The sequence below is a fragment of the Haliotis rufescens genome, unplaced genomic scaffold (genome assembly GCF_023055435.1).
Source record: "Haliotis rufescens isolate VD_foot unplaced genomic scaffold, xgHalRufe1.0.p SCAF_1, whole genome shotgun sequence".
In the NCBI taxonomy this organism is placed as follows: domain Eukaryota; kingdom Metazoa; phylum Mollusca; class Gastropoda; order Lepetellida; family Haliotidae; genus Haliotis; species Haliotis rufescens.
The window spans coordinates 14,968,034-14,990,173 of record NW_025963779.1 but is presented as its reverse complement, the minus strand read 5'-3'; the positions used below and the strand labels follow the sequence as shown (position 1 = coordinate 14,990,173).

General features: G+C 40.6%; 1 protein-coding gene across 1 annotated transcript in view; it reads right to left on the bottom strand.

Annotated features, from left to right (window-relative positions):
• The window catches only part of LOC124148975 (cubilin-like), a 28,932-nt gene that overhangs the window by 3,112 nt on the left and 3,680 nt on the right, over positions 1-22,140 (bottom strand). Inside the window, exons 4-19 of the mRNA XM_046520281.2 lie at positions 20,029-20,178; positions 19,245-19,326; positions 18,356-18,495; positions 16,951-17,091; positions 13,815-13,899; positions 12,250-12,371; positions 9,781-9,933; positions 9,193-9,292; positions 7,795-7,925; positions 7,053-7,202; positions 6,366-6,468; positions 4,739-4,863; positions 4,053-4,202; positions 3,313-3,403; positions 1,820-1,941; positions 822-1,007 (exon numbers count right to left, since the gene is read on the bottom strand). Of these exons, the coding sequence (XP_046376237.2) occupies positions 822-1,007; positions 1,820-1,941; positions 3,313-3,403; positions 4,053-4,202; positions 4,739-4,863; positions 6,366-6,468; positions 7,053-7,202; positions 7,795-7,925; positions 9,193-9,292; positions 9,781-9,933; positions 12,250-12,371; positions 13,815-13,899; positions 16,951-17,091; positions 18,356-18,495; positions 19,245-19,326; positions 20,029-20,178 (2,031 nt within the window). The remainder of the gene's footprint in view (positions 1-821; positions 1,008-1,819; positions 1,942-3,312; positions 3,404-4,052; positions 4,203-4,738; positions 4,864-6,365; positions 6,469-7,052; positions 7,203-7,794; positions 7,926-9,192; positions 9,293-9,780; positions 9,934-12,249; positions 12,372-13,814; positions 13,900-16,950; positions 17,092-18,355; positions 18,496-19,244; positions 19,327-20,028; positions 20,179-22,140) is intronic.

Sequence of the window (22,140 nt, the reverse complement as noted above, 5' to 3'; positions counted from 1 at the left end):
TCTACATGCACATGTATATGTAAGAAAACATCAATATGATCTACATGCACATGCATACGTAAGAAGACATCAATATGATCTACATGCACATGTATATGTAAGAAAACATCAATATGATCTACATGTACATGCATATGATAAAGGTATCGATGTGATATACATGTACAGTTATATGTAAAAATGCATCGACATAAAAAGGCCTGTCTTCACGTTCTTCAAACCTTTAAATGCGGATCAAAAACTTAACTTGACTTGAATTTGAATGTCAAAGGCATTTTGTCATTTCTTTTAAAGGTATGTTCAGTGGCTTCAAACGTCCTCTTGAACATATTGACTTGAAGTGTCAGAGATTTTATACAATTAAAAAACCAAGACCTTAATAGCATATCGTGTTACATCCATATATCCCTATCCCGCATTTTTATCGCTAACAACTGTGTAGATTTCAGTGGGTTTTTTTCAAGGGTGCAAATTGTTATTCATGCCATTGTTTGTTCCAATATAGATAACAACACCTTACAACAACTACACATACCACACATACATATTATATATATCTGGTTGTACAACATGCCAGGGAACATGCCACCACCTATTATTCAGCCAATGGTCACTGAAGTGTACGTAGGTGTTCTTGCTTGCAAGACGATCAGCTGTCTCCCTCTTTATATTGTGGGGAAATGTCTCATACAAATGTTTGAATTCTGAGCGTCTTTAAACATATAACTGATATGTTTCAAAACAGCCTTAATAAATACCACGTATTTTACGTTAAACAAAAACAATAAGAATTTTGAAGACAGACTTCTTCATATACGTACCTGTAGTTGTTCTTGTAGCTGAAGTTGTGCGGGAACTACTATCTCCTACAGTGTACATGATCTTGAAGCCACGCCCTCTAGTGTTACCATCACTGTGGATAGCGATCTCGACCTCTAGACCAGAACTGACATAAGTGTTCTTATCGGTGCCACAGAAACGCCCAAGTTCTTTAGAACCGTCTGCAACTGTGAACAGTTAAACATGCAAAAAGAGTGAGTGCCTATGGTTTTACGCCGCTTCAAGCAACATTCAAGCAACATCACATATGGGACACCAGGAATGGACTTTACATAGTTTACTCATGTGGGGAATCGAACCCCGAGCCTTCTGCGTAACGAGCGAACACGTTATCCTCAAGGCTATCCCCAACAAAGAACAATGTGAATAGTATATGTATATAGGTTTAGTGAATAGTCAAATATCATATTTTGTAATGCACGTAATTCTTTGTGGAAAAGAATTTAATTAATAAGAGTTATTTTGAAGCAGTGTTGACACGAGCATGCTGCGTGAATGTATGTCCTTTTCTTCTTGTATACATTAAACGTCCTCTAGATCTCATCCTGGTGAGGTGAGGTGAGGTGAGGTGAAATTGGGTTTAACGTCTCGTCCAAGATTATTGCACTTATATAGCGACGTGCATTCACGTGTGTGTGTGTTTGTGTGTGGCTGCTTGTACTAATCCAGACTGATGCGGATTTATAGTGCTAGCCCACTGAGATACCATGCCGCAGTTTAACATGAATACCAAGCCAACAGGTCCTTGTGTCAGCCCCTTAATGCCGAGCGCCAGACAGTACCATCTTTCAACGTCTTTTGGTATGACGCGGCAGGGGATCGAACCCCGGACCTTCCGCTCTCCGGGCGGACACTCTACCTCTAGACCACGGAGGCGGTCTATCTCATCCTGGAAATACCGATATTTTTAAACATTACATGAACCATCATACATTGCTGTACCTTCGTTGTTAAGTCCCTCAATGACATTACCACCTACCGTCAATGACCTGTGCGTAGTCGTTTTTGCAGCGTGGCGAGCTTTCAATGTCCGCATCCTCCACAGTTACTGTTATCCGTGTTCCATATACACCTCGTATTGTCCACGAACAGTCTAAGTTACTGGCAAAGAAATTATTCACATGCCTCAAATGTTGAACATAATTATTGCATAACTAATTCTTATCCGGGGTACAACTCTCCAACTACCATTTTTGTCGTAAAAGGAGACTATATTGTTGTCAGGGCAACTAACGGAATCGGGTTGTCAGGCTCGCTGACTTGGTTGATGCATGTCGCCGTATTCTAATTGCGTGGATCGATGCTCATGGTTTCAATCACTGGATTGTCTGGTCCAGACAGTAATTTACAGATCGCCGTCATATAGCTGGAATATTGCTGAGTGCGGCGTTAAACAACAAACAAACAAACACACATTAACTTGTTGTCTATGAAGTGTTCCTAGTCACTAGAGTTTTGCTGCCGATTTCGAGAATACCTGCTTTCGGCAGATTTTTGTGGTTAGATTTTGTCGCTTTTATTTAAACTAATATAACACATGCATGAAATTATTGAATGATTTCGATTACAATTGAATGCAGCTATCATCTAACGCCCGCAAGATAAGAAACGCAGATTACGCTCCCTGCTATACATACAGTCAATCCGACAAGACGGCTTCCTTACACTAATGATGGTACAATTCAACACTAATGATGGGAACCGATTAAATCAGCGCTATTTAGACACATTAATCCGAGAGTTTCACACGAATTTGCAACGAATTACCGAAATCACTCATTAATCAGTCTTTAAATTCTTATCCTTACTTAGTTCTCCTACTTCTAAATGCCTATCAAAGAAGTCAGTCTCGTTAATCCGACACAGTGAACAGCATACTCCGTGGTCATATGCCCGCGCGTACACACTCTGTGTTTTAATGCGAGAGTTTTGTTTTTGTTTGCTGTTTATTGCCGCACCCAGCAATATTCCAGCTATATGACGGCATTCTGTAAATAATCAGGTCTGGACCAGAGAATCCAGTGATTGACATCATGAGCATCGATCCACGCAATTGGGATATGAAGACATGCACCAACAAAGCCAGCGAGCCTGACCACCCGATACCGTCAGTCGCCTCTTGCAAGAAGCATAGGTTGCAGAAGATCAATTCCATCCCGGATCTTGACGGTCCTATATACCAGAAACAAACAACCTACATGTTTTAGTCTGGATTGTCGGTAAATGGATATATTTAATAACTTCTTATTTGGAATCTTAGCCGCGTCAGTTCGCTGGGCAGAGTTTCGTCAGAAATCAATGATCGCGGATTCGAATCCCAGATTCACCCTAGCTCGTGGATTTCACCAAATGGTCAAACGTCTGAGCCATGCATCGCTTCCGGTTTTCCTCCCACATCAAGCTGACACGCCGTGATATATATCTGGAATACTGTTGAAAGCGGCGTTAAATCCAGCTCACTCACTCACTTACTTGGAGTAGAGTCCCGGGTAGCCTGGCGTTGTCAGGTATTTATGACGGGAGGACGCGGTGACAGTTCCATTGCAAGCGTTGAGTTCAAGTTCTGCACATGATATTAATGAAGATGAAACATTATATCTCCACCAGCCACCATCACTGAAGACGGGGCTGTCTTTTGTGTTTCAAATTCTTTATCCTTCAGTGCGACGCTTCGGTTCAGATGTTTGTATATTTATAAAGCAAGTGATATATTAAGTAAATGACAAGGGATATATACGACCAGTATCTGTACCGAACATCGCACTGAAAGAGGGACTGAGTGCGTCTGGTTTTACGCCGCTTTTAGCAATATTCCAGCAATATCACGGCGGGGGACACCAGAGATGGGCTTCAAACATTGTACCCATGTCGGGAATCGAACCTGGGTCTTCGGCGTGACGAGCGAATGCCTTAACCACTAAGCTACCCGACCACCCCGCCACTTAAAGATGTGAGATGAGGTGAAATGGGGTTTAACGTCGCGTCCAAGATTATTGCACTTATATAGCGACGTGCATGCACGAGTGTGTGTGCGGCTGCTTATACTAGTCCGGACTGATGGCGATTTATAGTGCAAGCAATCATGGGTTGCTGAAGACCTATTCTATCCCTATAAGGATGTAATGACCCAATTACTCAATATGTGTAACCACTGCGACAAATGCAACATCACTGAATAAGTGTACACAAATACATTTGCAATCATTGTTCACCTGTTAATGAGAAGTATTCCAGCTGGAATCCTTCATCGACATATCTGCTGTCAGAAGAGAACTTGAGTGTTATGGAAGGACCTGTACTGTCAATCGTTTCTCCTGCCCCGGTACATTTAGTCTTCAGTAAAGGGTCATTCACAGTACTACCTGGTGTCAATAAATTATAGCCACATTAATTGCCATGTTTGAATGTTTATAAGCATTGTTTTTAACAAAGTTCTTCGGAAAGAGAAAATTTATATTCATATATCAGGGTTTAGTTATTAAGTAATATCTTATTATTGATGAAAATATTGTATGGGATTTCATAGTTGGTTGGTTGGTTAGTTTGTTGTTTAACGCCACACTCGGCAATATTCCAGCTATATAACGGTGGTCTCAGTTATAATCGAATCTTGACCAGACAATCCAGGGATTGAAATCATGAGCATCGATCCACGCAATTGGGATCGATGGCATGCATCAACCAAGTCAGCATGCCTGACCACCCGATCTCGTTAGTCGCTTTTACGACAAGCATACTCACCTTTTACGACAAGCATGGGTTGCTGAAGACCTATTCTACCCCGTAATCTTCACGGTATTAAGCTTTCATCCCATATAAAGCTGACACGCCGTGATATGACTGGAATATTGTAAAAAGGCGTCAATACTCAACTCACTCACACACTTTTTCAACATACCATCATAGAAAGCAAGGTAGTCTTTGGCACAACCGAGGCTGGTCTGCATACGGAACTGCAAAGTTTTAATTCGGACTAACCGAGTGGTGTTGGTAGCTGTGATGATCCAGATGTTTGTTTCGTCACTTGAATAAACATAAAGACCGCATAATGATACATGAAAAATGTGTGAGTGCGTCGCAAACAGATGTTCGTACAAGATCTTTGACAAAAGTAACGTACCAAACTTATCCATGCTTATCAGGAAGGTTTTAGTGCTGCTTATTAAATAATCAGTGTTAGCCGAGTGTGTTTTCAGTGCGAAAATATCATGAAAAGGAGTAGTGAGTGAGTGAGTGAGTTTGGTTTTACACCGCTTTTAGCAATATTCAAGCCATATCACGGCGGGGGACGCCAGAAATGGGCTTCACACATTGTACCCATGTCGGGAATCGAACCCGGGTCTTCGGCGTGACGAGCGAACGCTTTAACCACTAGGCTACCCGACAGCCCCCGTATAAGCAGTAAAAAAGTGAGCCTTCGTTTACGACACCGAGACTAATTATCTTTGTATCATATCATATTTATAATGTCACTCTTAAAGGTTTAAGACAATATTTAACATATGTTACTTTAGAATCGAATAGGAATAACATGCTTGGAGCATCGATCCACGCAATTGGGACACGATGACATGCATCAACCAAGTCAGAAAACCTGACCACCCGATCCCGTTAGTCGCCTCTTTCGACAAGCAGAGTCACCTCTTAGGGTCAGCATGGGTTGCTAAAGACCTATTCTACCCCGGATGTTCACGGGTCTATCTGATTATGACACAAAGATCAACGAGTTTGTTCATCGCATCGTTAAGGCTATCCGTTATATCATAAGATAAAATACTGTCGCACGTTGATTTAGACTTCATGTCGTTTAACGATTGTCCTTCACCAGAAACATAAACAATGATATTCAGAATTTTAATCCCGAAAATGACCGCTTCCGTGGTCTGGTCGATAGACCGTCTGCCGGAGAGCGGAAAGTCGGTGGTTCGATCCCCGGCCGCGTCACCCGTTAAAAACATTTGTTATCCTGCCTGTCGCTCGGCATTTAGGTGACTGGTCGGCTCGGAGTCAGTAGACAGTGTTTGAGTGTGGTACCCATATTAAAATGCGGCATGATATCTCAGTTGGTTACCACTATAAAACCGGCATGATCCGGTCTTGTACATGCAGCAACACATACAAGTGTATGCACGTCGCCTTATACATGCAATTATCTTGAACGCAACGTTAAATCCCATTTCTCCACACCTCACTTCATCCCAAATGGCCCGTGAACATACGGGATAGAATAGGTAAAAGGAGACTATGCTTGTAGTAAGAGGCGAGTAACGGGATCGGGCGGTCAGGCTCGCTGACTTGGTTGATGCATGTCATCGTATCCCAATTGCGTGGATCGATGTTCATGATGTCATTCACTGGATTGTCTGGTCCAGACTCGATTACTTACAGACCGCCGTCATATCGCTTGAATATTGCTGAGTGCGGCGTTAAACAACAAACAAACAAACAAACAAACATTCCACATATACCGCTGAATGCTATCTTGGTATCGATATTTCCGGATGTTAAAGACAGTGCAGTCGTACTTAGTGTATGAGTCTGGGAATCCAGGTGATGTTAAGTTCTTGCGGTTGCTGTCTGCTGTTAGTGATGTTACTGTAGGTGGGCGCATTGTGATGACAGCGTTTCCTGAAACAGCCCCAGTAGCTTGCATGATACACAGCCTAGCAGACACACAACTGTATTGTAATAATAGACTCCGCTTTCGGCAGAGATTATGGAAATAGTTTTATAAATGCGTCGCAAAAAATTTGTAGCTTGCATGATACACAGCCCAGCAGACACACAACATGCATTAAAATAATGGACTCTGCTTTCGGCAAAGATTATGGAAATAGTTTCAATTTGCAGAAATTTCAGTTCTAATAACTCGGAAAATAAAATAATTATGTGCCGCTTGTTTTACGTATTACTACTTCTGTACATTTTTCGAATTCCAGTTACAAATACAAACTAAGCATTTTACAAATAACACCGCACTTTCAAAAGAAATATATGATAGTCTCAGACTGTTTAACTGTTTGTTGGGGCGGTCGGGTAGCCAAGTGGTTAAAGCGTTCGCTCGTCACGCCGAAGACCCGGGTTCGATTCCCGACATGGGTAAATGTGTGACGCCCATTTCTGGTGTTCCCCGCCGTGATATTGCTGGAACATTGCTAAAAGCGGCGTAAAACCATACTCACTCACTCACTTTAACTGTTTGTTAACATTACCTGCCACTTGGTAGAAGGCCAGCCGAAAACCTTTATCAACGCTCCTGTCGTCCGTTTGAAATGTGACTGTTAGAGACGACCCCGTACTCTGTAGTGTGGGAGTCATCGAGTCGCAAATGTACTTCAGCAATGGACTGCTGGCCGTTGGCCCTGTTGAGAAAGTGGAATTTATTTTATAATGACTTTGTGTGTTGCCTTTCGCTGTTGTAAATAGATGGCTACAGTTTGAATGCAAGACCAACGATAATGATTTACATCGAACGTTACTGACTGTGTTCGCGTTTTCGTTTGTTTGTTGTTTAACGCCACACTCAGCAATATTCCGGCTATATGATGTCGGTCTGTAAATAATCGTATTTTAACCAGACAATCCAGTGATAGACATCATAAGCATCGATCTACCCAGTTTGGATATGATGATATGCTGTTTATGCATCAACCAAGTCAGCGAGCCTGACCACCCGATCCCGTTAGTCGCCTCTCACAAGCATAGTCGCCTCTTTTGACAAGCATGTGTTGCTGGAGACCAATTCTAACCCGGATCTTCAATTCGGTAATACTATCATGATACATCAACATGTAAAATAGTCACTTCAAATATGGAACACAATATAGGTCCTCCAATTCAAGGAGCATTTTTATACATTTAAGTAGCAGACATATACAAGAATAAATATATCACTGTACAAATTCATCAACGTTATATTCAAAGAATCAATCCCAAAGATGATGTTGTTCCTACCATCATACACGCTGATATAATCTTTAACACAGGGTCCATCTCCAGTCATTTCCATGTCGGAAGTTAAGACCTCAATTCGGACTAGTGATGTCGCTGATTCAGCAGTAATAGTCCATATATAATATTTGTTACTGAAACAAACAAAAAGAATTCATATATAAATGATAAATGTTAAGATTTTGATGAAACAAACTTGTTATAATGGAGCTGCAATAGATATAACCAAACACGTGCCCGGCACTACAGCTAACATGGATATGTAGTCAACGGTTGAAATGTAAAGTTTTAACGAAGACAGACAATTAACAAAGGTTGCCATCAGCATTGGTATTTAAATAGTTTCTGCATAAATACTGAAGTCATAAGTATTTACAAATGCGAAACTAGTAATAAAGACCCCACAATGTTTCTAAATCTGCATGGACAATTCTATAACAATTACAATTAATTATATAAAACAGTTATCGTATACTTAGACAAAGTTTCAACTCGGAGCCTCATATAATTTTAAGAAGAATACGTTTTCTGATGCCATACAAAGTTTCCAATTGTTACACAAAAGTTCACCAAAATCCTAATGTTTTGAACAAATTATGACATCATCAAATGGAAAAACATACATGCCAGTTCAGCTACATCAGTATTTCAGAGAATTCAAACATACATTTTTGTGAGAGCTTAAGACTAGTACATTACATTTTGAGCTGAACTTGCAAAGCAATAGATGCAATATAGCTGCACGTGGCAGAATCGGGTGTCCGCATTGACAAATTGAGAAATTGAGAAATTTCAGCTTCATTTCTCCAATGGTTTCTAAGAAGATGATGTTTACAGAGCATAAGGAGTATTTTGAGAGAATTATGAGCATGGCAAAGACGCAAAGGCCAAATTTTTGTCAATATTTACATTTAAATATCGCAAAGTACGAAACGTGTTTTCTAAGAGCTAATAATACAACAAATTTGATACACTTTTGAAATGATTTTTCAATATGGATGATGATCCTCTTAAGCAAAATTGGTAGAAACAAGTACACAAACTTTCAGCTTCACTGGTCCATCGGTTTCCGGGGAAACACAGTATTTCATTCTGACAGAGTAGTTGCATGGTCAAAATGCAAAGGTCAGATCAAGGCCAAATATAGCGAACTATCGCTATTCGCTGTGCCACACTACTAACTACAAATAACGACATTTCAGTACATTTTGAACACAAATGACTGAGTAATGGCCCTCAAAAGTTATTTTGAATATGGCATCCATGGCGGCCATATAGAAAATCCCATTCGAACTAAAACAAATGGGGGTGTCATCATTGGTGTTAACAAGCAATTGGAGTTGTATTTTACATTATCTGAAGTTTTTGAAATTCCACAATTTAATTAGGAGTTAACCGTACTTGTAATACTGGGTAGGGTAGCCGGGAGACGTGAGGTACTTCCGAGTCGACGTTGCTGTAAGTGCAGTAGCCGTTGGAGCCTGTGTAGTGAAGTAGGAATCTGTAGATGAACAGTAACACACTGATGGTATGTGACAGAATAGTGCACTAGAAAATAACATAAAGCAACCAATTACAAACAGTTTAACAATTAGATCATAAAATAATTCAACAAGCTTGTTGAGTTTTCGCGTGTAGTTGAATGTGTGAACACCGGACCGTTTGGGAGTCATCGAGTCGCAAATGTACTTCAGCAATGGACTGCTGGCTGTTGGCCCTGTTGATAAAGTGGAATTCATTTGTGGACATTGCCTGGATTTCGTTACTTAGTAATGTTTTACAAGAACGAAAAGACATTATTTTCAGAACACCCCAGAAAAAATGTTCCCAAAGAAACATTACAAGTTAAAATGAGGCTCTTGAAAAAACTAGAACGAGAATCATAAAAAAATTAAAATGAACATAGAACTTCGTGAATTTTAGGTGACATCCTTTGTGACACATATGGATGAAGCATCCCATCTGATGCTGATGGTTCGTGTTTCTTACCGTCATGGTCTACGATCATGTACTTCAGTCGAAACCCAGACCCAGAACCAACAGCATTTGTTTTGAAGACAACTTTCATGGCGGAGCCACGCGTTATCAAGGTGCTATTATTGACGCCACATAATGGTCCTAACGGTTCATTGGCATTATCAGCTGCAAAAAGGAATGAATAAATGAAGTTCACGCTACTTCGTGCAGTATTGCTGTTATATAACGGTGTGACAGATTAATATGAAAATCCCAAAGTGATGCATATATTAAACATATACCAGTTTGATGATTGTGACGATCCAGAGAACGGATATCACAATCGGAGTAATTCAGGGATTCGAACCCACGATCATCGGATCCTCGAAGACTAAATAAGGCAACACTGAACAGATAATCATTGCGCCCTCAACCACCGCACCACTCAGGTCATCCCCTTCCTCTAATAATTACATAATATATGCTCTAAAACCCGTGTCACGGAGACGTGCTCCAGAGACAAGGATGTTATTAAACAAAAATAAAGTAGTAATAAAAACGTGGTAATAGGTTCACAGGTTTATTATTACCAGCAAGTTATAGAGTTGAGTTGAGTTGAGTTGTGTTTAACGCCGCTTTTAACAGTATTACATATCACGGCGTGTCAGCTTAATGTGGGAGGAAAGCCCGAAGTGTTGCAGGTCTCAGACGTTTACCACTTCGGTGAAACCCACGAGCACGGGTATGGTGCTGACAAACCTAGAAACATAATCGGGGCGAACCGGGATTCGAGATGGCCATAGGTGGCACTATATAGGGATAAAAAACCGACACTGCCAACGATCACTGATTAATTGAACTAGAACAAATATACAAGCTGATTAGCTAAGCAACTGTGTAACAGTAACACAAAAAGTGTAGCTAAATCAACACTTTGACAAGATAATTGACAAGATTCCCAGACAGCTAAACAAGTCGGCTGCGAACAATCAATACCTGAGAGTTGACTCTAATGAGCGAATAACCTCGGCTGGGTTAAATAGGGGGAATATTAAGTCTCTTGGGCAATATAATTGACGAAAACGCCCGAATATAAAACTAGTCATATAGACTATTAAAGTCACTGTAAAGACCGAGCAAGGAAATTCTTAACTTTCCAAACATTTTGTTTGTTTGTTGTTTAACGCCGCACTCAGCAATATTCCAGCTACATGACTGCAGTCTGTAAAATAATCGAGTCTGGACCAGACAATCCAGTGATTGACATCATGAGCATCGATCCACGCAATTGGGATCGATGACATGTATCAACCAAGTCTGCGAGCCTGACCACCCGATACCGTTAGTCGCCTCTTACAAGCATAGTCGCCTTTTACGGCAAGCATGGGTTGCTGAAGACCTATTCTACCCCGGAATCTTCACGGGTCCTTTCCAAACATACAAGGTGCTTGATCTACAGGGTATCTAGACTCACCATCATTCAATAGGTACTTTAACCAAAAGAGTAACTTGACTCCCAACCGTAAATAGGTACTTGACCTAAACTAGGCAATCGCGGTAAAGTTGGTTATCCACAGATTACTAGAAAAACGGAGTATGAAAAACCCTAGCTTATACGCTTAGCTCAATACAACTGGAGTAAGTCAGTACTAGATTAAAACAGCCTCGTAATTACTACGAATGATCACCAAGTAGCAGGACGACCCGTAAACGATCTAGCGATTCCTGCCGGTGAAGACACATGATTTCGCCAAGGGTAATATACGTGTGCGCGGACCTCGGAGAGAACAACCCTTCCTGGTCAGCCGTGGGAATGCAACATCCCGGTGACGTAACCAAAGCGTGTTTCCTAACATAGGGAAAACACGAATAGCAAACTAACTACAAAACCAATACGGAAGGCGTAAGAACAAATATAAACCGCTGAACATAATCTATCCAACGGTACAACTAACTATCGAGATGGCAATATTGACCATAAATACATGAGAAATATCTACATAAGAATAAGTTTGCATACATATACGAGATAACATATATAAAATACATACAGTGTACATGATAAAAGTATGCGATTTAACCGCTAGAGAATAACATTTCCGGGTCACTAATTCTCTTATAGGAAAGTCAACGGAGTACGGCGACCGCCGGACTTTGCCGAATGGTGCCGGAAGCCGGACTGTAAGAGAAAGGGAAGCGGTGCGGACTCTAGACAGTGACTAGACTGGTTAAACAACCCGGTGACACCCGTAAACCAGGAGGATGTAAAATTAATTCATGGATGTAGTGACATTCAAATAGAGCTTAGATAACTGTTAATATTTCCTAGTATTGAGATATCTTTCTACATGTATGTCGTTTGTGGTTCGCGTTTGGAAAAGAAGTCTATCCAATGAAAACGCGCAACATTGATCTATCCTAATCTTGTTACCTTCATAAACCGTTTCAATAATCTTACATTTCAGAAAAAACACCATGAGAATTAAAAATATTTTAACTTACTGTCGTACAGTTGGACAAAATCGTTCGCACAGTCAGTGTTTTCGTCGAAGGCGTTATAAATTATATTCATGGCAATATGGCGCGGCGCATCTGTTTCCAGGACCCAGGCACAATTCAAGTTACTGCAAAAGTCAAAACAGTTTAATTTAATTAACAACAATTGCAACAAATATAATCTATTAAGGTTGTAATTCAGATTACATGTTGGCAAACGCGTTTCTATAAGTATGTTGGTATAATTGATAAACAAAGTAATATATCAAGGGCGCAATAGCAGCATAGATGCACCCGTCTTTAACTGTCTACATGACGAGTAATGCAGCGTAATTAAAAGGTCATATTAAAAGGCATAATGTCAGCATTAACAGAGACGGTGCAACGTTCATGTCTCATTTCTGATAAGAAACAAACTTTATCCACAATTTCAGTCAAACTGATGAAGATAATTTCCTTTCCTGGAAGTGCGTTGGCAATATTTCAGCCATAATGTGACTTGAACAAGTCATACAATATTTATAAAAACTGTCGACGAAGGACAGTATAATAACTAGCAATATATCACAGAGACTTAAAACTAGTTGTAGAACATTAAAAAATATCTGATTATTGGGGTACGACACGATATAATAATGAGGCTATAGATCGCCAGCAACAAGGTTAAAATCACCATACCAGGGACCGAGGGGACTAACGGCACTTCTGCTACCTGCATGGTTCCCAAGCAGGATTTACACCTTTCCCAAGTTACTGGCGATTGTTGCACGTTTAGCCAGAGGTTAAAACAAATAAATATTCTACGACTAAAACACTGGTAGATATAAATATACTTTGAAAGAGGTGGTCTAACATACCCTCTCAGAGGGACAATAGTTTTACACTTCAACCCCCGTCGAAGGCATAGCCACGCTTTAGAAAGAATACGTTATTACATGTAAGGTTTGATCAATATCCCGAATTGCTATGGTAGAGAATATGTTCAGGGTATTTTTAAATATATGATATTGGTATAAAAATGCCATCGATAGTCTCGGATGACGTCAACATTACCCCAGTACTGGTCATGGTTGTCGTGGTTACTTCGTAAACAATTAACATGCCTATAACGTAGATTTTTAATATTCGGGGATATTAGGCTTAAGTCATATATTGGATAAGTCTGGAATCATCTCATACGTTAAGATAATAGATTACCTGTAGTAGTTGCTGACCGCCACCGTGGTCTAGTGGTAGAGCGTCCGCCCGGAGAGCGGAAAGTTAATGGTTCGATCCCCGACCGCGTCATACCAAAAGACGTTAAAAGATGGTATTTGTTATTACCCTGTCTGGCGCTCGGCATTAAGGGGCTAAAACAAGGACTGGTCGGCTCGGCTCGGAGTCAGTATACTGTATCTGAGTGGGGTATTCATGTTAAACTGCGGCATGGTATCTCAGTGTGCTAGCACTATAAATCGGCATCAGTCCGGACTAGTACAAGCAGCCACACACACACAGACACACATGTGCATGCACGTCGCTATATAAGTGCAATAATCTTGAACGCGACGTTAAACCCCATTTCACCTCACCTGTAGTAGTTGCTGGGGTAGCCAGGAGACAGGATGTACGTTGCATAGTCATCTCTTTGTTTCACCGTCGAGTCGCACATACGATCTGGGTGGAGAAAAAAATATGTTATTGAAAGATGTTTATATCGATGATTTGATATCGTTCAATAATCACCAAATAGCCAATTCACTTCCACTGATTAACCCACCTGAACTTAAAAGGACATAAAGGAGTCCAGTGAGACCACATCCGTTATATAGTTATTTCTATTCCTAAAGATTCAGAGTAACACACTACTCTCAAGACTATATGACAAGAGAGATGATTTCAACTTTCCCTTAATGTCGAGCAATATTCCTGCAGCTCCAGCCCTTGGTGTCAACATTTCACAACTCTTGAAGTACAACCGAGCATGCTCTTTCTACAACGATTTCAAAGTGCGTCATACGACTCTTGCCCAGAAGCTGTTTGATCAAGGTTACAATATTCAAGGCCTCAGAAATGCTTTCCCAAAGTTTTATGGTAGACATGTGGAGGACATTTCCGAATTTGACGCATCAGTGACAAGAATGATGTCCGATGTAATTCCCTATTTTGACATGTCTTCCCGTGTTTCTTCAGATGAACAATTGACTTGCCTTTGCATGTGTTTGTGCCACGGGTGCCACCGGAATATAAACCATGTTTATATTCAAAAGCAAATTTTAAACAATTCCCTGTATCATGTAGACTGAACATGTACATACAAAATGAATCATTTTACTACCATACCAAGAGAAAGTACCATCATTGACATATGGGCTTTCCTTATCCTTCTTATTCGACTGCTTGTAAAAATATGATATCCCACCCCACATCTGGTTAAAATAATATTATATTTTCTGCTTAATATTTGAAGAGAGTGAGTGAGTAAGATGGCTTGAACGATATATGAATAAAGTCTCTATTTGAAATGGCCACAGCGCTCCAGTTTGACAAAAGCCTGTGTTATTTAACGCCGCACTCAGCGATATTCCAGCTGTATGACGGCGGTCTGTAAATAATCGATCTTGGATCAAACAATCCAATGATTGATACAATGAGCAACGACCACGCGGTCAGGGTACATGAACGTTGACACGCGACCAACCCGATCCATTCAATTGCCTCGCACGACAATCATAGTTTTTTTCTGTTGTTTGTAAGTAGCTGAAAAACCCAATCAATAATAATCACAATATTTGCTCCTAAAACTGACCTAAAATCAGCCAACCTCGCTTCACAACACGGGACAGCACCTAGAGCAAGGCATAACACTGCAGACAAAAATACAAAACATTCTGCATCCTAAAGGAAGCCTGGGCATCACTTGCGTCAAATCACCGGCGCCACGTGATTGGCCGTTAACATTTGTACAAGGCGAGCAAATAGCAAGATTTTCGTCTATTTAATGCATGAAAAACTCGACGCTTTTTCGGACACTTTCTGGACGCTAACCAATTAATTGATTTTAATGAATATTCCGTCGTTTGTCAGTACAATGCCCATATTGAAAGCCCCGACGTTTTCGTGTTTGCAGTGACGCTAAAACTAGACGACCAGTCAGATTGCACTGTGCTGTCAGGATTCACACAAGCAGCGATATCACCAGGACTCGTCTCAAAGTGTGGGTGCCGTCGCAAATGCAGACATAAGGAACATAAGGGCGTTTCTCCCCTGTTTTAGAACTCAGGAACAGATATTTTCCAGCTTAGAAAACATTTCAAACAATAGTTTGATTCATTAAACTACAACGAGGGCTCTTTCGAATGAGGTCGCGACTTTGAATGTAGATCTATGCCAAACTCGCTCCCAGACGAGGTATTTTGGCGGGATCTTAATTTCAAACTAACGAAGGGGGGCACGGGTGGCCCAGTCATCTAAGGCGCCGCGATTCGCTGTGCAAAGTTGCGTCCTTTAGGCACGCCAGAAATCTATTATTGTGGGTTCGAATCCCGGTTCGCCCCGATTATGTTTCTAGGTTTGTCAGCACCATACCCGTGCTCGTGGGTTTTCACCGAAGTAGTAAATGTCTAAGACCTGCATCACTTCGGGCTTTCCTCCCACATTAAGCTGACACGCAGTGATATGAGTGGAATACTGTTAAAAGCGGCGTTAAACACAACTCACTCACTCACTCAAACTAACGAAGGAACGTAATGATGTGCGACATTAGTGATAAGAGAGACGAAGAGATGGGTCTGGGTAGCCTACAATTTGAAGCGTTCACTCGTCCCGGATGCTCTTCCCCGCATGGCTTTAATGTGTGAAGCCCATGCTTGATGTTCGCTAGAGGCGTAAAGTGAGTTAGTGAGTATGCTTTTACGCCGCTTTTAGCAATATTCCAGCAATACCACGGCGGGGGACACCAGAAATGGGCTTCACACATTGTACCCATGTCGGGAATCGAACCCGGGTCTTCGGCGTGACGAGCGAACGCTTTAACCACTAGGCTACCCGACCATCCCCTAAAGGCGTAGAACCCGGCTCACTCGCTCACTATATATTGAGTCGTCAGATAGTTCATTCGAAATCTTCATCGTTGGAAAGAGAGCCTTCCTCCCATACTAACGGACGATATTTCGACAGGTCGTTGTAGAAGCTCTACTCAGAATCATACAGCAATGAATGTCAATAATAATAAACGTAAATATGAGTTTCTTATCGGTCATCTAATCAAGTCTGTTGAGAGGACTTCGAAGTAAACTTCAATATGAGCATGGCCGTTTGAATCGATGACAGTCTATCCACTGTGATGTAGTATGATAATGCACATGTACGGAGAAACCCCCATAACCAGGACCCTGTTAGTACGGAATCCCTGCTATCCGGACGAATACTGTAAGAGGGGACCAACGGGATCGGGAGGTCAGGCTCGCTGACTTGGTTGATGCATGTCATTTTGTCCCAATTGTGTAGATCGATGTTCATGATTTCATTCACTGGATTGTCTGGTCCAGGCTCGATTATTTACTGGCATATTGCTGAGTGCGGCGTTAAACAACAAACTGTTGGGAACGTCTGTAACTTTAGCGATATTATAACGCACCTATGGTTTAACACTTATTTAACGCTCCTTAGGCGCACGCTATGAGATAAGTTAAATCCACTGACATACTTATGCATAAATATACTTACTGTTAACAGTTCTGTAACGAATATTAAAGATGTCAGCTGTAAAAGCTCTCAAGTGCGCTCGTGCACTCATAAGCGCCTTGTTTCCCGAACTCTGGAAAACCGTCGAGCTGGAGCCGCACGCGTGAGCTAACAGCTCCGATTCTGTGAATAAAAGATATGATTATCGCAAAGTTTCACAATATTTACATAACTCCATGTCGGCTTAGAGTGGGAGGAAAGACCAAATGACGCAGGGTAAGGAACCAAATTCTACGCTAATGGCCCTAAGGTCTCCGGTACTTAAACTACATGTAGCTACCTGAAATGAATAATTTAGTTTCGATATAAAGGCTTATCATATGTGTGATATGGACTTCAAGATGTAACACACACAAAATGGAAATTTGTCGGCAGAACGTTGAGGTTTTCTTTCAAAGAAATACATGGTCCAGTTGTATACACTGCAGATACTAAGTACAACATGATCAGAAAACATAAAACAGACTACTATGTTTGGTGCAGTGGAATCAGTCTAAGCCGGTTTGTGTGGGGCCATAATTAATAATAAAGTTTAGTCAGGTCTTGATTCATAAGGCTTTAGCCTTCAACATAAGATTTACCGCTTGATCCCACCTATAAAAAGCCAATGCCTTGAAATGCCAAATAAGGCTCATTCAAACGAGATATGTAATAGATACCATTAAATCCAAGCATATATTCCCATAACGAACTACGGTTACAACGAACTGTAATTGGTGGTCCCTTTATAACCGTAGTTTTCTGAACTTCCAAGTGTCTATAGATCTTTTGGGGCTTTAATCCATTATATACGAAAGCTCTTTACCGAATTAAGCAACTGGAATGTGTGAGATGTTATTCCTGATTTGGGAGCGTCAGAAATCAATTCGGCACGTCAGCCTCTGCCTTGGATAGAGATTAAATTTTGACACATTCATTCATGGAGGGTTTTATCGATGGCACATATACAGCTGGAAAATGGTTAAGCACCACTCCTTTTATATAATATATTGGAAATACATCTACATATACATAAATCTCTATTAAAATAAGATACCACCGGTAACTTATGGACAGAACGCTGTATGGACTTGATCATATTACATTATGCGAAGAAGCAGAGTCGTAATTGAAAAGGTAGTCAAATAATTGTTGCTGTGGTATAGTTACGAAATACGTAATTACTTAAACGATTTCAGTTTACGATTTTAGTATGAAAATACACACATTATATGATTGTTAATATTTTAAAAATGGCAGTTATACATAGGAATACGTCTATAGCAGTGCTAATTATTTTGCAGGTCTATACATGTAGTACCCTTGCGTTGAAAGGTCCCACTGTCATGTGCGACGTTATCGGGTAATATGTTTTTTGACGTTTCAATAATAGGTCAAAATATCTTACCGGTAGCAGTCTGTCCGTTATAGAAGGACAGTCTGTCTGCCCAGCAACCCTTGCTTTCAAGAAGGGAAAACAAGTCCATCTCCATGACGATTGCGACATCACTGTTTTCGGCAGAGATAACCCAGTCACACATAAGATAGCTGGAAATACAATAGTGTACATATTAAATCAAATGCGTGCACACCTTTTCAAATATTTTATTTGTTGAATTACTCAGCATTACTGTTATTGTTATTGTTATGATCGTGCACATCATAGTACATAAATACCAATGTTGTACTCCAACCGGCTGAATGGTGTACTGTCTTCATTGAGGCCATAGTGAGTGACTGGGTCAGGTTTTACGCCGCATTAAACGGTGTTTAAGTTATATCACGGCTTGTCAGCTTGATATGCACATTGGAGGAAAGCCTGAAGTGATGCAGGTTTAAGACGTTTAACTCCTCAGTGAAACCGGCGAGCAGGGTTATGTTGCTGACAAACCTGGGTACATAGTCATGGCAAACTGGGATTCGAACCCACGATCATAGGCTCCTTGCACGCTAAAGGGACGCAACTCCGCGACTCAACTCAGGGACAGAGCGAATCCCTCCGCATACAGTTTTTACAACATGACGGCTGATTTTCAAACTTTTTGAAGGTAAATAGAAATAAGGAATATCATTTCGTAAGGAACAACGTTTAGATAAGGGTCAAAACTTGCAACAGATCATGTTGTGTAGAGCAATAGTCACGTAAACTAGTGAAACTAGATATACATATTCGATTCCTTCCATCGCTGGCCGAAATGTTCTGTGGAATTGAGGAGGGGGAATAGTGTAAACCTGTACATATTGACTGAAGGTACACATATCACCAGTGCACATGGCATGCTTCAATATGTACGTACTTCATAGCACCCGTAGACGAGGGGGACCGCAGCGACGCCTCGGTCGGCGTAGCCGTGAGTGTGCCCCCACATTCAGTTACAACTGGAACAAAACATGTCATGATATAAATGTTAATCACCGTGTCGCCGTAAGAAATATTATTGGTGCATATGTTTCAAAAGTCTAAGTGTGTCTCTGGTTTGTTTGTTTGTTTGTTGTTTAATGCCGCACTTCGTAATATTCCAGCCATATGACGGCGGTCTGTAAATAATCGAATCTGGACCAGACAATCAAGTGAATGACATCATGAACATCGATCTATGCAATTGGGATCGATGACATGCATTAACCAAGTCAGCGAGCCTGACCACCCGACCTCGTTAGTCGCCTCTTACGACAATCATGGTCGCCTGTGTTTCTTGTAATAAAGTGACTAATGCGAGGGGCATCGTTTAGATTACTTCATAAGGAGCTCCAACATTTCGGCCCGAAAATACAACAACAAAAGTAGTTTAAACAGAAAGTAATTTAATAACAATGAGAGTGAGTATGGTTTTACGCCGCTTTTAGCAATATTCCAGCAATATCACGGCGGGGGACACCAGAAATGGGCTTCACACATTGTACCCATGTCGGGAATCGAACCCGGTTCTTCGGCGTGACGAGCGAACGCTTTAACCACTAGGCTACCCGACCGCCCCTAGATAACAATGAACGTAGAACCACCAAGATGCTATTTTTTCCTGGTTAGTAAAGCGATGAGTAAGTTTCTTAATGGCGAACAAAACGAAGTGTGTCTCTTACTTTTTGCACTGTAATATCTGAGTCTAAATCCTTTCTTGTTGATAAGGTTGTTTGTCTTGAATTCCACATACAAAGATGTTCCATTGCTTATAAACTGTTCATTTCCGGTACCGCAGAAGGTTGTAAGAACAGCACTGGAACCACTGCTGCCTAAAAAACCCCAAATAATTGCATTATTTTCCCCACGCTCAAAAATAAAATAACAAACACAGTGGCCTGAACTTGACATTGTATATTTGGGTTAGCATGTGACATAGGAGAAATCTAAATATTATTATAATGTCAAATACTTTACACAAAAGGGGTAATAAAATCATGATACTATATCTAGTTTGACCAGAAATTATTGAGAATGTTTCACACTTTTTTGGCCATCAATAATTACCATATTAAGGGGGGGGGGGGGGGGGAACTTCTTCTGACTTGATTCAAGGGAGACAAATCCGCGTGTTATATTTATAAAGTCTGACAGGGATGTCTCCCTTGGTAAACAAGCCGGCAGATATTAGAATAGCACAGGTCATAACGGAGAGAACAGACATCCCAGTATCATCTGTGTACGCGTTTTAAAAATGATTGAGAGTCTAGATAGAATAAAGCACAAACAGGGAGCAGGTAGGCCAAATATATTCACTGTTGATGACAGAAGGTGACTTGGTATATTCGCGTCTAACAACGCATGATCATAGACAAATTTGATCTGAAATGACATGCTTAATAGAGGAACAGTTTATGTTTCTAAAGAAATAATAAGAACGCATTTGCATGCAATGGATTTGCAGAAATCACGAGAAATTCCATCATCACTGCAAAAACCTGAAAAGCAAGAACGACGTTTGAACTGGTGTTTGAAGCATATAAATTTCAATTGGGACAATGTAATGTTCTCAGATGAAAGTTCAGTGTAGCTATAATCAAACTGCATAGAAATATGGACCAAAGGTGCAGAAAGACCAATGTACCAGCGTCCAAAGTACAGTCCTAAATTTCATGTGTTCTGTGTTCGGTGCCACGCCGTTATGCGTATTTGAAGGTAACATGACAAGCACAGTGTACACTGATATTCTACTGGGACACCTCCTTCCATCAGTCCAAGTTGTGTATGGTGACAGGTGAGTATTCCATAAACGCAATGATCCAAAACATAGAGCGAAGCATTCTCAGGAATGGATTAAAGAGCAAGATGTTCCACTCCTTGAATAGTTCGGAGTGAGTGAGTGAGTTAATATTTAAAGTCACATCGGCAATATTTCAGCCATATAGTGACTATATCAAATTAGACAATACATCAATTGAGAATATAAACCTGTCGACAAAGGACAGTAAAAGTACTAGATTATCACAGATGTCGGTTTAAAACTAGTTGAATAGTTCGGACTTGAACACAATTGAAAATATTTGCGGAATCATGAAGGTACATATCAATCAAACAAATTTAAAAATACATGTGATCTGAAGGCAGAGATGGTTAGATATTAGGACAGTATGACTCATGATTTTCTAGCTTCCTTGACAGGCAGTATACCTCGCCGCACGGAATCATGTATTAGGAAAAGAGGTGGTCTGACAAAATATTGAACAGTTTACTGTTTTGTAGCTTTAGGTTACGATTGTAATCTCTTGGTCTATGTCTTTATAAATAAAAAAATTACAATGTTCTTATTCTCAATAGTTTCTGGTCAAACTAATAGTGCATATGACAAAATCGTCTGTACATAATCGATTCCTGACTGGGCACACCAGTGACTGAAAGCATGATCAATCTACCACGTCCTCGGAGAACGATGACACACAATTTATCAGGCACAGACAATACAATATATTTCTCTTAAGGAGAAGACCAACATAATTCGGGGAGCCCCTAGTGCATGTACACTGTTTAAGGTCACGGGGTACAGACACGTTTGCTTTTTGCACATGCTGTTCCCAGGTCTCACGTTTTGGCAAGACCAAAGGAATAGGGCTATGATTTTGCAGTTGTTCGAAATTTGAAGAGCAGCCCTTGAACCCCTTCTTTATAAAAAAATGTTTTAATCATGTTTCGTAAATTTGACAATGAATTATAAATCACCCCGCATAAGAACAAATATTTTCAAAAAACAGTGTTAATGT